This window comes from Mauremys reevesii, linkage group 2, assembly GCF_016161935.1.
Source record: "Mauremys reevesii isolate NIE-2019 linkage group 2, ASM1616193v1, whole genome shotgun sequence".
NCBI lineage: Eukaryota > Metazoa > Chordata > Testudines > Geoemydidae > Mauremys > Mauremys reevesii.
The window spans coordinates 185,716,846-185,733,960 of record NC_052624.1 but is presented as its reverse complement, the minus strand read 5'-3'; the positions used below and the strand labels follow the sequence as shown (position 1 = coordinate 185,733,960).

General features: G+C 46.5%; 1 protein-coding gene across 6 annotated transcripts in view; it reads left to right on the top strand.

Moving 5' to 3' along the window:
- ATP9B (ATPase phospholipid transporting 9B (putative)) overlaps positions 1–17,115 on the top strand; it is a 301,811-nt gene that overhangs the window by 158,567 nt on the left and 126,129 nt on the right. For all 6 annotated transcript variants that reach the window (XM_039523932.1, XM_039523933.1, XM_039523931.1 and 3 more), the window contains one exon: positions 732–807. In XM_039523932.1, coding sequence (XP_039379866.1) covers positions 732–807 — 76 coding nt within the window. The remainder of the gene's footprint in view (positions 1–731; positions 808–17,115) is intronic.

The following is a 17,115-nucleotide window of genomic DNA, read 5'->3' as shown; positions in this document are numbered from 1 at the left end:
CCCTTTTTTCATAGGCTACAGAGAAAACAGGATTGCCTACATTGTCCTCAGCATGCTCATTACACTTGCATCTCTGCATTAAGACAGTAACTATGATAAAATCTCATGCTTCAGGGCTGCAGTCACTTGCCTCCGGGGTTAGGAAGGATATCACATCCTCACCGCCTAGATGCATTCTGATGCGTCCTCTGAAGCATCAGAGATGAGATGAGGCACCTGACAGGGTTCACCAGTGTTCTGAGGTGGTAGAGAGAATAATCTTTCTTACATGCCTGGCTAGGGTGTCTCTTATGCACAGGGTCAAACTGCCAGATTTGGAATCAACAAGGAATTTCTCCTCAAGTTAGTTTGGCAGGGGCCTTCAGGGTTTTTTGGGGTTTTTTTGCCTTCTTCTGTAGCATGCTAGGATCATCATGGGGTATCTCGGTGAAATGTAATCACCTGTCATATGCAGGACAGACTAGGTGACCTAGTGGTCCCTTCTGGCTGTAATGTCTATGAAATATTTCACTTCAATATCTAAGGAAGATAGCCTCTCTTACATACATATAAAAATCCATATACAGTGAATACTATTGTGGAATGGCTGGCCTAAGGGTACAGGAGAGTTATTTGACAGGCTTTTATTCTTGCTTTTATTCGTGTGTCATCTGGCATCATCCTCAAATCTCTAGTTATAAACTTGGGTATTAGAGTATTATTGATTTACATGTTGTTCATATTTTTAACAGGAAGACAGTGATCCAACTGTTCACGAAAGCCTCAGCATAGAAAATACACTATGGGCAAGCACTGTTGTTGCTTCAGGTGAGCAATGATGCATACTGCAGTGTCAAAGTTTATGATGTACTTAAAAGCTCCTCAGCGGCAATATATCCTATTTTACAAAGTAACTTATTAATGGTTTTCAAAAGTGTTCATGATGTGACCATTGTTCCCGAGTCTCACTTTCTAATTTTATATCCAAATATGTCGTCCTGCTTATTGTCTTACTTTTTTATCCTTAACAATATCCCATACTGTCAGTTTGTTGTTTGACTTGTTCTGTCCTTTGCACAGTACCTTAAATGCTCACCTGTTACTTTCTTTAATTGAAACTTCCTGTGTAATTCTTCCCTGTTAGCTTAATGTAGACTCTTACTGAAGTGTGTGTGATGACATTTTGTGTGTAGGATAACTTATTTTAAATTTCTGAGGCTACACCCTGAGGGAAAATTCAGTTAAAGTGCAGTACTAATAGTAGGACACACTGAGCGCTGAATAAAAACAGATGTTCCCAATCTTCACTAAATTTCAGGTTCCTTACTTGCATATATTGTAAAGGATGCTCCATAAGACGAAATGGTGTATTAATTAATAATCGGAGAAATGTAGAACATTCTCTGCATAAGAGTTTTCATTTAGTCATATAATACCTAAACTCTGTACTGTACTGATACTAATATTTAAAAAAAAACCCTGCAAACATGAAATCTAGTCAGTTTTCTTTTAAAAAGTTTAAAGTAATTTTGGATAATTCATGAGTCCCCATACCATTTTTTTGTGGTTGTACAATCAAATTTTTTTAAATTTGATTGTACAAATTTCCTCTCCCCCTTTTGTGCTTACGCTGACCAAACAATGATGGAAACTATTTCCCCGCACACGTGAGCATGCACACACCCAAAAGTTTAGTGTGTGTTACCTTCAGGAATGTTGAAATTAAAAAAAACTGAGAAAACTAAGCCTTTTAAAAATGTGGCAATTCATAGTGAAAGTAGATAGAAGACCGTCTGTCATTGTTTGTTTGAATGCCAACATTCCATCTTTCTTTTTATTGTTGAGTATCTAAAATGAAACACAGAAAACTGGTTTTGTAATTATAGGTGTGGCTGGTAGCATGCCCTGTTATTAAGGTTGCCTGACGCTTCCAGTTATAAGACCCTGTTTCTGTTGCTCATGATGGTACCAAACTTGAATTGTTTGGGCTGAAATGTTCCATACTTGGGAAAATTTCAGCCAAAACAGTTTCACTATTTCCAAGAACAAAGCTAGAGAAAAATACATTGTATTGCCCATTTAAAAAAAAAAAAATCTGGTGACCTTTTCACTGACCTGCTGTATCATCCCAATGGTTTCCAGCAGGGAAAAAATTGGGGGAGGGGCTTTGTGTCAGGATTGTGCCTTTTGTCAACTCCATATAATTATAGCCATTTGGGCTTTATTTCAGCTTGTTTATACGTGTGCGTTTTTTAATAAACTATTCTAAAATGTTACATATGAAAATATTTTGATCGGCACTGGCAATCTGGATTCTTCACACCTTATCTACTGTGCATCGAATCCCTTATACACTTACATTAGACTTCTGTTACTGATCCTCCGCACTATTGATTTGTGGTCTTTCTCTTCTAAAAATTGTCAGGACAGCAGCAACCAGAGCTGAAGGTTTCTGAGGTATTCCCCACATAATTCCCTAAACACTCTTTCCTAGCCTGACCTTGACCCTCCAAATGACCCTGACCAGTATCAGCAGTATGTATCTGCAAGATATATACCATATGTGTGTGTGTGTATATATATATATATATGTATATATAAAAATGTTGATGTAAACCATTGCTAATGGCATCCTATGTATATTTAAATAGATATGTACCTTTTATGTGTGCTCACGTATATCAAGTGTGTGTTAACGTTAATGTATTGAGTGGAGATTTTAGAAGGGATTTTTTTTGTTAGTGTTGTTTAACTTTTGCTTCTACTGGATATTTTGGCTCTATATCCCAAATCATGCACAGTTTAACTGCATTTTCAGTCTGCTTGCTTAGGTGTAGAAATCCTCTATTCCATTGGTTAGGGCTAAAGGAAATCATGGTGATTTCATGAAAATGGGAATGAATGCAAAGTCTTAAGAATAAGCACAGAAGGAGATTGTGAATGTGACCAGGGCCTTCACAATTAAAGGTTTTGAAAACTAGGTGGGCCATTTTAAATTTAATCACTCACTTTTAAAATCATTTATCTTTTACAGTGTTTTATTATTATATTTCCTGAGATATCTTGTCAGTTTCCTTTTTAAAAGAGAACAATTTAAAAATGAAAAACTTGTAATAAAAAGCCCATTGTATGATCTATTAAGTAAACAGGCTAGGTATAATATGACCAGGATAGCTGAAACTGTGAACCAATATAGTGCTATATTCTGAAAGAACGATAATCATTGAGAAAGACCTGCTGAGAGACTTATTAAAAGGGAATTACCCTAATGGAGCTTTGTGGTCACAAGGACATGTATCACTCTTGCAAAGTCATCACATATAAAAAATAAAGGTGCAGCCTGTGTAATTGCACAACTGGAAAAGAACTTTCATACCAGGTCTGACACCTGACTGACTAGCCTATTTGTCTGTGTGTCTGTCTATGTACTTAACCCCCAATGCTACAATATCTGAGTGCCTTCAGAGTGTTAAAAAGGAAGTAACAAATCAGTTAGTATTTTCTTCTTTTTTTTGTCTGTTGGTGTAAATTGAATAGTTGTTTAGAAAAAGTGTGTGGTATGTCTGTGAGCTTTTGAGGAGAGAAACAAAGTTGAAGAGATGAGTTGCTCATTAAGTTCTGAATGCCATGAGTTTAGCGGTCATTATCTGTACAGGCAATATGTTCCATAGTCTAGTGCCAGCTCCTGTGGAAGGTTTGTCTCCTTCACTCACAAGGCTGTCCCTGTTGACTGACAGTTGTTTAATTCCAGTGGAATGCAACTATTATTGGAGGCTCAGGATAAAAGGTGATTTCTCGGATAGCTTGGACAATTCCATGGAGAGCTTTGAATATCTATTCAGGGACCCTAAACTGAACTTTTCTCTCTGGGAAGCCAGTGCAGAGTACAACACCAGTGTTATGTGCTTATCTCAATCTGTATTACTTAGCAAGTGGCTGCTGCACTTTTCCCAGTTATGGATAATTCATAGTTCTGAGCAGGCGTATTTTTGAGGAGGGTTGAAAAGACGGGATGGCATTTCTTTTGTGAAATTTTAGTGAATAGATATTCTGATCTGATTGACTTGTAATAGTGTTTGCCATCTTGTATGTATGAGAGCATGGGGGAAATGTCCTCTTATTTTTGTTCTGTATTTATATTTATAGTGTGCTTTTAATTTGACAGGAGGATGTAGAGCCCAGGATAGGCATTCTTTTGTGTGTGTACTTAAATGTAAATAAACAGTAAATCATATATGGATCACACACAGACTGTCCAGGGAACTCTTATGATTAGAACAAATGACAAGATTCTTAACTCTACTTGCTACCTCAGTGTGTGTCAAGAGCCTATAGGCAATATCTTACCAAAAGAAGGCTGAGATTCTAAACTTTAGAAAAGCTCATTTGAAAAAATTGAGGATGCTAATCAAAGTCCCTAAAGTAAAAGAATGAGGATATTAAAATACTTAAACATATCACAATGGAGTTGCAGATGTTATGAATATCTGTAGACAAAATGGACCAGGAGAAAACACTCTTTAAATGACAATGTTCAAGAGATTTTTAAAACATAAGATATCGTTCAGAAAATGGAAAACCACCCCTAGTGAGCCCAATTTAAAAGCGCATAAACTATAGTGTAAGATAATAATTAGGATAGCAAAGAGAGACTTTGAAGAGCAAATAAATTGTCAAGAACAGATATGAGGAAATTCTTTCAGTATGTCAGAAGCAAGAATCCTACAAGCTAATCAGATCAGGATAATCATATAATCAGATCAGGAAGTAAAGCGAACGATTAAGGAGGATAAGGACATTGCAAAGACGTTCGATGATTTCTTGGCATCATTTTTCACCAAAGAAAATATTGGAAGCTAAGTACAGTCAGACTGAGGAAATCCTGGAACAAATGAATACACTAAGGGCTTGTCTACACTACCAGCTGGATCGGCAGGCAGCAATCGATCCAGCGGGGGTTGATTTAATCACGTCTAGTATAGATGCGATAAATCAACTGCTGAGCACTCTCTGGTCGACTCTGGTACTCCACCAGGAGGAGGAGTGCAAGCGGAGTCAACGGGAGAGCGTCAGCTGTTGACTTACTGCAGTGAAGACACCACAATAAATAGATCTAAGTACGTCGACTTCAGCTACGCTGTTCACATAGCTGAAGTTGCATATCTGCATGGGGTCGAACTAAGTAGTGTAGGCAAGTCCTGAGGTGCAACAAGTCATCAGGACTGTGTAGTATTCATCCAAGAATTCTGAAGAAACTTGAGAACTAAGTCATCTTAAGCTGAAGTGTTAACAAAAACATGTAATAGCTCATTAAAATAGTTTGTGTACCACTGGACTTTGAGGATAACAAATGTCTCACCACCTCTCCAAATGGTCTCATGAAGTTGATGAAGGGGGAGAACAGTGTAGACTCCTGTGAGACCTTCAAATGGACTTCAGGTCCCATTAGAAAGGAATGTTTGGAGTCTAATTTCAGTGCTGCACTGTTATGTCCAGGTGTGTCATGCAGGTGACCCAGTATACCAGTATGGGAAAGCTGAAGAGAGGTCAACTAGTGTGAGCATCGATATGTGACTTCTAACTGTTCTCTTTCAGTGCTACCAACACTGTCTTTATGCTGTGCTCTGCTGTGGAACCCAACTGCGAAGTATCCAGGATACTGGCAGATATTACATGAAGCTAGAATTTTGATTTTGCTTTCTGAATGATTTCACCTAGAAATGGATGATTGGAGAGAGAAGTGATAGATGAAATGTATTGCACCAACTGTTGGCTTTTTCAAGATTGATCATACTATACTATTTTCCAGGGTGATCTCTTCTCCAAAAGAGGCATTCAGAATGTATATTAGCCTGTACACAATTGTTCTGTACCAGCCTTAACCAGCCAGGAGGGGCAAGAATCTGTTTAGCAGTTGGGGACTCAAATATTTTAAAGAGCTTCAGAAGGTATCATGAGGTCAAACTGTGCCATAAGGGGCAGGAGGTTGTGGGCTGTGCACTCTTAGAGATTTCTTCTGGTGCAAATCTCTCTTATATTTGGTTGATATTTGCTGTGAAGTAAAACGAGTTGCTTGCCAGTGGTTGGTTCCTGTGTTATGCCTATAAGAAGCACACAGGATCTTTTCAGGGAAAAAGGCAATATGCCACATTTATTGAGAATACAGCAGTTAGCATACTCTTTTTAGTCAGTCTCTCTCTCTCTCTCTCTCTCTCTCTCTCTCTCTTCTGCCAGTTGATGTTTATAGTTACCAGTCCAGAGTCTGGATCAATCTAGTGGCCAGCCAGATTGGTCCCATTTGCCGGTGGCTCATAAGAACATAAGAACGGCCGTACCGGGTCAGACCAAAGGTCCATCTAGCCCAGTATCTGTCTACCGACAATGGCCAATGCCAGGTGCCCCAGAGGGAGTGAACCTAACAGGCAATGATCAAGTGATCTCTCTCCTGCCATCCATCTCCATCCTCTGATGAACAGAGGCTAGGGACACCATTCTTTACCCATCCTGGCTAATAGCCATTTATGGACTTAACCACCATGAATTTATCCAGTTTTCTTTTAAACACTATTATAGTCCTAGCCTTCACAACCTCCTCAGGTAAGGAGTTCCACAGGTTGACTGTGCACTGCGTGAAGAAAACTTCCTTTTATTTGTTTTAAGCCTGCTGCCTATTAATTTCATTTGGTGACCCCTAGTTCTTGTATTATGGGAATAAGTAAATAACTTTTCCTTATCCACTTTCTCCACATCACTCATGATTTTATATACTTCTATCATACCCCCGCTTAGTCTCCTCTTTTCCAAGCTGAAGAGTCCTAGCCTCTTTAATCTTTCCTCGTATGGGACCCTCTCCAACCCCCTAATCATTTTAGTTGCCCTTTTCTGAACCTTTTCTAGTGCTAGAATATCTTTTTTGAGGTGAGGAGACCACATCTGTACACAGTATTCAAGATGTGGGCATACCATGGATTTATATAAGGGCAGTAATATATTCTCAGTCTTATTATCTATCCCCTTTTTAATGATTCCTAACATCCTGTTTGCTTTTTTGACCGCCTCTGCACACTGCGTGGACATCTTCAGAGAACTATCCACGATGACTCCAAGATCTTCTTCCTGACTCGTTGTATCTAAATTAGCCCCCATCATATTGTATGTATAGTTGGGGTTATTTTTTTCCAATGTGCATTACTTTACATTTATCCACATTAAATTTCATTTGCCATTTTGTTGCCCAATTACTTAGTTTTGTGAGATCTTTTTGAAGTTCTTCACAATCTGCTTTGGTCTTAACTATCTTGAGCAGTTTAGTATCATCTGCAAACTTTGCCACTTCACTGTTTACCCCTTTCTCCAGATCATTTATGAATAAATTGAATAGGATTGGTCCTAGGACTGACCCTTGGGGAACACCGCTAGTTACCCCTCTCCATTCTGAGAATTTACCGTTTATTTAATAGTTCCACAACTTCACATTTGAGTTCTTTCAGAACTCTTGGGTGAATGCCATTGGGTCCCGGTGACTTGTTAATGTTGAGTTTATCAATTAATTGCAAAACCTCCTCTAGTGACACTTCAATCTGTGATAGTTCCTCAGATTTGTCACCTACAAAAGCCAGCTCAGGTTTGGGAATCTCCCTAACATCCTCAGCCGTGAAGACTGAAGCAAAGAATCCATTTAGTTTCTCCGCAATGACTTTATCGTCTTTAAAAGCAACAAAGAATCCTGTGGCACCTTATAGACTAACAGACGTTTTGCAGCACGAGCTTTCGTGGGTGAATACCCACTTCTTCGGATGCATCCGAAGAAGTGGGTATTCACCCACGAAAGCTCATGCTGCAAAACATCTGTTAGTCTATAAGGTGCCACAGGATTCTTTGTTGCTTTTACAGATCCAGACTAACACGGCTACCCCTCTGATACTCGATTTATCGTCTTTAAGCGCTCCTTTTGTATTTCGATTGTCAAGGGGCCCCACTGTTTGTTTAGCAGGCTTCCTGCTTCTGATGTACTTAAACATTTTGTTATTACCTTTGGAGTTTTTGGCTAGCCGTTCTTCAAACTCCTCTTTGGCTTTTCTTATTACACTCTTGCACTTAAGTTGGCAGTGTTTATGCTCCTTTCTATTTGCCTCACTAGGATTTGACTTCTACTTTTTAAAGGAAGTCTTTTTATCTCTCACTGTTTCTTTTACATGATTGTTAAGCCACAGTGGCTCTTTTTTAGTTCTTTTACTGTGTTTGTTAATTTGGGGTATACATTGAAGTTGGGCCTCTATTATGGTGTCTTTAAAAAGTGCTCATACAGCTTGCAGGGATTTCACTTTAGTCACTGTACCTTTTAACTTTTGTTTAACTAACCCCCTCATTTTTGTAGAGTTCCCCCTTTTGAAATTAAATGCCACAGTGTTGGGCTGTTGAGATGTTCTTCCCACCACAGGGATGTTAAGTGTTGTTATATTATGGTCACTATTTGCAAGCGGTCCTGCTATAGTTACCTCTTGGACCAGCTCCTGCGCTCCACTCAGGATTAAATCTAGAGTTGCCTCTCCCCTTGTGGGGTCCCGTACCAGCTGCTCCATGAAGCAGTCATTTAAAGTATCGAGAAATTTTATCTCTGCATATCGTCCTGAAGTGAAATGTTCCCAGTCAATATGGGGATAATTGAAATCCCCCACTATTATTGGGTTCTTAATTTTGATAGCCTCTCTAATTTCCCTTAGCATTTCATCATCACTTTTACTGTCCTGGTCAGGTGGTCGATAATAGATCCCTAATGTTATATTTTTACTAGAACATGAAATTTCTATCCATAGAGATTCTATGGAACATGTGGATTTGCTTAAGATTTTTACTTCATTTGAATCTACACTTTCTTTCACATATAGTGCCACTCCTCCCCCTGCACGACCTGTTCTGTCCTTCCAATATATTTTGTACCCCGGAATGATTGTGTCCCATTGATTGCTCTCAGTCCACTAGGTTTCTGTGATGCCTATTATATCAATATCCTCCTTTATCACAAGGCACTCTAGTTCACCCATCTTATTATTTAGACTTCTAGCATTTGTGTACAAGCACTTTAAAAACTTGTCCCTGTTTATTTGTCTGCCCTTTTCTGATGTGCCAGATTCTTTTTTATGTGACTGTTTATCATCTGATCTGGCCCTCACATTATCCTCTTCTGTCCTCTGTTCCTGACTATAACCTGGAGATTCTCTATCATCAGACTCTCCCCTAAGAGAAGTCTGTGTCTGATCCACATGCTCCTCTGCAGCAGTCGGCTTTCCCCCATCTCCTAGTTTAAAAACTGCTCTACAACCTTTTTAATGTTTAGTGCCAGCAGTCTGGTTCCACTTTGGTTTAGGTGGAGCCCATTTCTCCTGTATAGGATCCCCCCATCCCAAAAGTTTCCCCAGTTCTTAATGAACGTAAACCCCTCCTCTCTACACCATCGTCTCATCCACGCATTGAGACTCTGAAGCTCTGCCTGCCTACTTGGCCCTGCGCGTGGAACTGGGAGCATTTCTGAGAATGCCACCATAGAGCTCCTGGATTTCAGTCTCTTCCCTAGCAGCCTAAATTTGGCTTCCAGGACAACTCTCCTACCCTTCCCTATGTCATTGGTACCTACATGTACCACGACCACTGGTTCCTCCCCAGCACTACACATAAGTCTGTCTAGATGCCTCGAGAGATCTGCAACCTTCGCACCAGGCAGGCAAGTCACCATACGGTTCTCCCGGTCATCACAAACCCAGCTATCTACATTTCTAATGATTGAATCTCCCATTACTAACACCTGCCTTTTCCTAGAAACTGGAGTTCCCTCCCCCGGGGAGGTAACCTCAGTGCGAGAGGCAACCCCAGCACCATCTGGAAGGAGGGTCCCAACTATGGGAAGGTTTCCCTCTGCTCCCATTGACTACTCTGCTTTCCTGGGCCTTTCTTCCTCCTCAATAGCGCAGGGGCTGTCTGACCAGAGGTGGGACAATTCTACAGTATCCCAGAAAGCCTCATCAACATGCCTCTCTTAGCTCCTCCAGTTCCGCCAAAGTCCAGAGCCCCTGGCCTCCAAAGTCCGTACGTGGTCTCTGCGGGCCGGGAGCTCCTTGCACCGATTGCACACATATGCCACCCACCCACAAGACAGGTAATCATACATGTTACACTCAGCGCAACACACTGGCTAGCCCCCACTCTGCTTCTGGGATTCTGCCTGCATTGTCTCCTAGTTAATGAAAGGGTGGTTTAAAGAAAGAGGTTTTGAATGTAGTTTGGTTTATAGGTTTTAAGGGGACTAAAGGGGCACAGCTAGAACCGACAAGGGACCCCCACTCCCTTCCCAAAGTCCCTTGCGAAACTCCCTGTTAGCAGCCCCTGTTCGCAAAGCTCCCTGGTCGCTTGTGCGCGGCTTTATAAAGCCCTGGCCTGAGTGAATGCCCTGCCCACTGATTAAGGCTCAGCCAATTACCAGAGGCTTCTAGCTTTCAAACCTTCCTTTGAAGCTCACTGCCTCCAACTGCCAGCCACAGCACACGGTCCTTCAAACAACCGAACAAACAGACTGACACAAACAAGCTCAAAAGAAGAAAAAGCCGGACGACCATTCTCCTCTGGCTAAGCGTCGAGAAGTACTACCCCAGGCAGGCCACTCTTCAGCATCTCCTTCACGTTCCAACAGAGAGCCTTCCCACTCCCCGAGCTCTTGATGTTCAAGGCACCGAAGATCGGCTCCTCCGTGGTCTTCAGTTTCTGAGACCTCGGAGTCAAAGCCCAACTCCTACCACTCAAGTAGGAGCAGAAGTCATAGAGCGAGGTTGGGCAGAGACAGAAGGGAGCAGCAGGCGTGGCCTCCACTGTGGCAGAACCTATCTCAGTGGCCCTTCTGGACTCCCTGGGCTTATCACCAGGGCCAGGGAGGAACCCAGGGCCCACACTCAGTGAGGTATTCAGTTGCCTCTGTCACTTTCGTCCCGCCTTCTGCAGTGCATCCGGCACCTACGGTTCTGACGCCTTTCCCTCCAGCACCGCCGTCAACACCATCATAACTCTGGCACCGTGCTCAGCTCCAATTTTGGCACCAGCCTTTATGACGTCAACACACTTGTCTCCCATGCTTGCATCGTTGTCGATGTTGACCTCGATGCAGGCACCTATGGCCCTGGTGCCAGTGTCGGCACCAGGCCCCCCAACACTGGCAGCTCCTGTGAACGTGCCAATGCAGCTCCCTTCTGTGAGATTGATGCCAATGCCGACATTGGCTATGACGCCTACAGCCCTGGCACTGTCATCAGCACCACTTCCTCCAATGCTGCCCCAGGAGTCACATGACCGGTCTGGGGCAGACGATAGGGAGCTTTCACCACCGGCACACGCTTCCTCCTCCTTGTCGCCGGACGAGGCGTTGGCAGGGTCATCCATAGCTCCTGCATTAGAGAACAACAGAGTTCTACAACAGTTGCTCTGCAGGGCTGCCCAAGGCTTGGGCATCAAGGCCAAGGAGGTGGTTGAGGACGCGGATCCCATGGTGGACATTCTAGCACTATTGGGGCCCTCACAGGTAGCGTTACCCCTCATAAAGCTGGTGGTGGACACCACCAAAACTCTATGGCAGACACCGGCTTCTCTGCCACCCACTGCTAAACACAATGAGCGCCGATATTTCGTCCCTTCCGGAGGCTTTGAGCATCTCTACTCTCATCCGCCTCCGATTTGTTGGTCATTGATGCGGCTAACCAGCAGGAGAGACCATGTTTCTAAGGTCCTGCCCCAAAGAATAGGGATGCTAAACTCCTGGACCTCGTGGGTAGAAAAATCTACTCCACTGGTGGGGTACAACTCCGTATTGCGACAGAAGGCCATTGTGAGCAGGTACTCCTATAATACCTGTGCTTCCATGGCTAAGTTTACAGAGCTCATCCCTTCAGACTCTCGGTCTGAGTTCACTGTCTTGATGGAAGAAGGGAAATTAGTCTTCTGTGCTTCACTGCAGGCAGCCTTAGACGCTGCCACAAGAGTCATGGTGTCAGGAGTGACTATGCGACAGGGAGCCTGGTTGCAAGACTCAGGGTTACCCTACGAAGTCCAACAAATGATTCAGGACCTTCCATTTGAGGGTGAGACTCTGTTTTCAGAGAAGGCTGACGAACGGCTCCACAGCCTAAAAGACTCCCGGGCTACCCTCAGATGCTCTGGAGCGATCATGATCAGGTGCGCTCTGTCCCTGCGGAGTTTTAGCAGGACCCTGTGAACCAGCGGGAACGGTGGAAAAGCGTACAGCAGATGGCTCATCCACGGCATCAGAAAAAACCTCCAAGATCGAGCCCGGGGAGAGGCCTTGGAATGAGAACTTCTCTCTCTTTTCGTTCTCGCGAGAGTGAAGAGGGCTATGCGGGGAAAGTCCCACTTCCGGAAAATGGAATGGATAATGTCCGGAGGAAACGACCACTTGTGAGACAGGAAGGATCTGCTGAGGCGATCCGCCAGCTGAAACGCCTGGTATACAAGGCAGACTGCTCTCAGCTCTCGGACATCGATGTGCAAGGCCAGCTCTTGAGCCGACCGAAGGCCGTGAGTGCGAAACTGACCCAGGTGAGCACCCAGCCAAGAGATGGGGTGTTTGTCATGAGGGACCCCGAGGGGTGACTGGAACAGCATCCCTGGATACACCAGGGAGGGCGTCAACTCCCGGTCGAGGGAGCCTAGGATGCTCGGGGGGAACGAGATGACCATGAGTATGCTATCTCTGCCCAGGTGGTACACCAAGGTGAGCCACAATTAAAGTGGACGGAGGCGAAGCCTGGCATGTTTGGTTACAAACATGCAGACAGCCATGTGATTCAGGAAACCTAGGCAAGTGCGAGCCAAAGTTGTCGGGAAGGTCCGTAGACCTTGTACAATTGTTACCCTCGCCTGAAACCGAGGCTGAGGTAAGCAGGCTCTGGCGAGACGGAGTCCAAGATGGCCCCAATGAATTCTATTCCCTGTGTGGGAATCAGAGTGGATTTTTCTATTGATCATCAGGCCTAGACACAGGAATAGGTTTGTGTCGATGCCCACATGACTGGTAACTTGGGCCCGGTGGTCCCTCGAATGAGCCAATCGTCTAGATACGGAGAACGTGTATCCGAAGGTGGCGAAGAGAGGCGGCAACTACAGCCATGCACTTTGAATACACTTGGGCTGTATAGAGGCCAACCGGGAGGGCCGTAAACTGGAAATGATGACGGTAGGCCCCAAACCGGGGGTACCTTCTGTGTGGAGGAGAAATGGCGACGTGAAAATACGCACCCTTCATATCGAGGGTGGCATACCAGTCTCCAGGATCCAAGGACGGGATGATGGTCCCCATGGGTACCATGCGGAACTTAGCTGTATCATGAACTTGTTGAGTTCCCACAGGTCTAGGATAGGTCTGAGACCTCCCTTCACCTACGGGATTAGGAATTAGTTGGAGTAGAACCCTTTGTCCCTTTCGTCCTTAGGTACCTCCTCTATAGCTCCGATGAAGAGGAGCGTCCGCACCTCTTGCAAGAGGAATCGCTCATGAGAGGGGTCCCTAAGAGGGACGAGGATGGGTAGGCCTTTGCCCCATTGGTGGTTAGAAGGACCCTAATTTTGGCTCCTTTGGGGTCCTGACTGACGCCTACGACCACGTAAGCCACGCCCGCTGGCAAAGTCCTGTCTTTGTCTAGGCGCAGGGTAAGAGCGGTGAGGCTGGGGACGGAAAGGTCGGCGCTGAAGCACCGGCGTGTGCATGCCGAGAGAGAGCGCAAAGTGACCCTGCTGCCCTTTAGGCTTTGCAGCCTAGGGCCAGTTTTTTCAGAGAACAGGCCTTTGCCATTGAAGGGCAAATCCTGTATAGTGTGCAGCAGCTGCGAGGGAAGGCTCGATAACTGGAGCCATGAAATGTGCCTCGTGGCAACACCCGAGGCCAGAGTCATGGCAGTGGAGTCAGCTGCATCCAACGAGGCCTGGAGGGAAGCTCTCGCCAGCTTCTTCCTTTGCTCCAGGAGGGCATCGAACTCTTGACGGGAGTTCTGAAGAACCGACTCTGTAAATTTGCCCACCGCCACCCATAGTAGCGGCTAAGCAGGGCTTGCTGGTTTGCTACACGAAGTTGCAGGGCCCCCGCCGAGTACAACTTACGGCCCAGTAAGACCATTCGCCTAGCCTCCTTGGATTTAGGGGCTGGTGCCTGCTGGCCATGGCGTTCCGTCCCATTGAGGGACTGGATGACAAGGGAGCAGGGGGGTGGGCGGGGAGATGTACATATAGGTACTCGTACCCCCTGGAGGATACCATGTACTTGCATTTCGATTAGAGGAGGGCCCAAGGAGTATGTTCCTGCCCCCGCCTCATCTGGGGAGGAGGAAGAAGAAAGGCCAGGGACAAGCGGGTCCTGTGTAGGCTCGTGCTCCTGGATGACCTCCTGATCCGGTGGGATCTGGGAGCCCGGTGGCTGAACCGGGGCTTGCTCTGTACTGGTCGGAGGGGGACGGCTAATTGTCGCCTCTGGCACCCAGTGCTCTGGCGGAACAGAGCGAGATGGGATCACAGGTACGCCTCTGGAGTGGTAGTACGCCCAAGGTGTCCAGAATGACCACTGATAGGTCTCCTGGAAGACTCTGGAGGGCACATCGGAAACAGAGTACTGCGCATATGACGTGTCCACGCGGGATGACACTGATGCATGGCTGGATGGCCCTGGAGGAGCTGAAAAGCCCTTGGTAGAGTCTCCCTCTCTAACTGACGTCGCTCAACGCGGCACCGGGGATCGGTACCGGGAAGCATACCGGTACCGAGAACGGGACTTGCCACCGGAGCGGTGCCGGGCGGTTGACCGAGATTGCGAGTCTCGATGTCGGGAGTGGCTACGGGAGTCCCGGTGCGTGGATCGGTGCTGGGAGCTGGAGCGGTGCTGAGTGTACCGGGCCGGCGAACGGGACGCTGACCGGTGCCGCGAGTACTACTGGTACCGAAATGGAGAACGGTGCCGAGACTGTGAGCGGCGTCGGGACCTCGATCGGTGACAGGACCGAGAACGTCTGCGGGACCGCGATCGTGAACGGTGCCGCTCTGCGGTGCCGACGGAGGGTGCTCTGATCAAGGCAGGCTTGCCGATCGACTATATAACCCGCACCGGCGGTGCCGGGGGTTGATGCAGCGCAGACGCTGTCATTGCAATCAGCTCCCTCGCCGTGGAAACTGTCTCCAGCGTGGAGGGAATAGTGAGCTCGACCACAGCTCGCGCCGGGGAGCTTTCAGGCACCGGACTCGATGGCTCTTGCGTGGCCGGGGTCGACGGTGCCGGTATTGTCGGTGCCACGGCAGGTATCGGAGCCAGGCGGTCCGACTTAGTATAGCGCTCGGGCTGTGGAGCAGGCGGCTCTTATGCAGCTTAATAGTGAGCTCGACCATGGCTCACACCGGGGAGCTGTCAGGCACCGGAGTCGACGGCTCTTGCGTGGCCGGGATCGACGGTGCCGATATTGTCGGTGCCTCGGCAGGTATTGGGGCCAGGCGGTCCGACTTGGTATAGCGCTCGGGCTGCGGAGCAGGCGGCTCTGACGCAGCTTAATAGTGAGCTCAACCACGACTCACACTGGGGAGCTTTCAGGCACCGGAGTCGACGGCTCTTGCATGGCCGGAATCAATGGTGCCGATATGTCGGTGCCACGGCAGGTATCGGTGCCGGATGGTCCAACTTGGTATAGCGCTCGGGCTGCGGAGCAGGCGGCTCTGACGCAGGAGTCTTGTGCCTCTTCACCTTCAGGGAGAGGGATCGGTGACGAACGGATGTTGGTGCTGGCGACAGCCGGTGCCGAGAGGCCTTGGCGGTACCGGCGATCCGGTGTCGAGGGAGCGCTTCTTGAAGACTGACCAGCGCTCGGTGCAGAGGGTTGAGGAGTAAGAGCTGCCTCTCTCAGGAGCTGCTTGGGACGAAAGTCCCGCTCCCCCTTTGTTCTCGGCTTAAAGGCCTTACAAATGCAGCACTTATCTGTTAGGTGAGATTCCCCGAGGCACTTAAGACAAGAGTCGTGGGGATCTCTTGTCGGCATCGGCTCGTGGCAGGCCGAGCTTTGAAAACTCGGTGAACTGGGCATAGGCCCAGGCACTGGGTGCGGGGAAGGGGATAATCCCCGAACCCCTGTGAACTATATACACTAACTATAGTACAAACAAATAAAGTTAACTACAACTATATAAATCTAAACTATATACACAAGAATTAACGAGAGAACTACGAGTAGCTAGGGAAGTGGAGGTCAGCTAAGCCACACTCCACTGTTCCAACGACCGACACGGGCCACCCCTTCAGTTCCTTCTTGCCGGCTACTCCGACAAAGGGGTAGGAGGGTGGGTATTGGAATGGACAAGAACAACAGTTACGAGAAGGTGAGTAACCATTTTTTCTTCTTCGAGTGCTTGTTCATGTTGATTCCAATCAGATGACTCCCAAGCAAAATTAGGAGATGGGATTGGAGCTGTCCACTGACTGGAGTACTGCCCTACCAAAGGCCGCATCATCTCTGGCCTGCTTAGTAATTGCATAGTGTGCGGTGAAAATGTGTATCGATGACTACGTCTCCGCCCTGCAGATTTCCTGGGTGGGGACCTGAGCCAGGAAAGCTGTTGAACGAAGCTTGTGCTTCTTGTAGAGTGCGCCATTATTGGGTGCACTGGGATTCCCGCTAGATTATAGCGCTCGGTAATGCAGGCCACAATTCACAATGAAATGCTCTGACTGGTATGCTGCCTGGGTCTTCAACCTGGTTCTAACCAGTTTTCTGACTGCCCCATTCGAGCCACTGACAACATGCTCGCTGATATACCTGTCCTGGAAGACAGTTTTCCTTGTAGCCTTTCCATAGGCCAGACGAGTCTCCGAGCTTCAGGCTCTCACGATGGACCCACGGTATACTGTGTTCCTCAAGGACAAGGGCAGTTGTTACCACGTCCGACCTTCCTCCCTAAGGTGGTGTTGGCCTCTCATATCAACCAGGAGATCTTCCTTCCGGTCTTCTTTCCGAAGCCACACTCATCGCAAGGAGAGCAACAATTGCCCTCCCTAGACGTCCGTAGGGCGTCCGTAATCTATATCGAGCGGACAAAGCCCTTTCGTAACGCCCC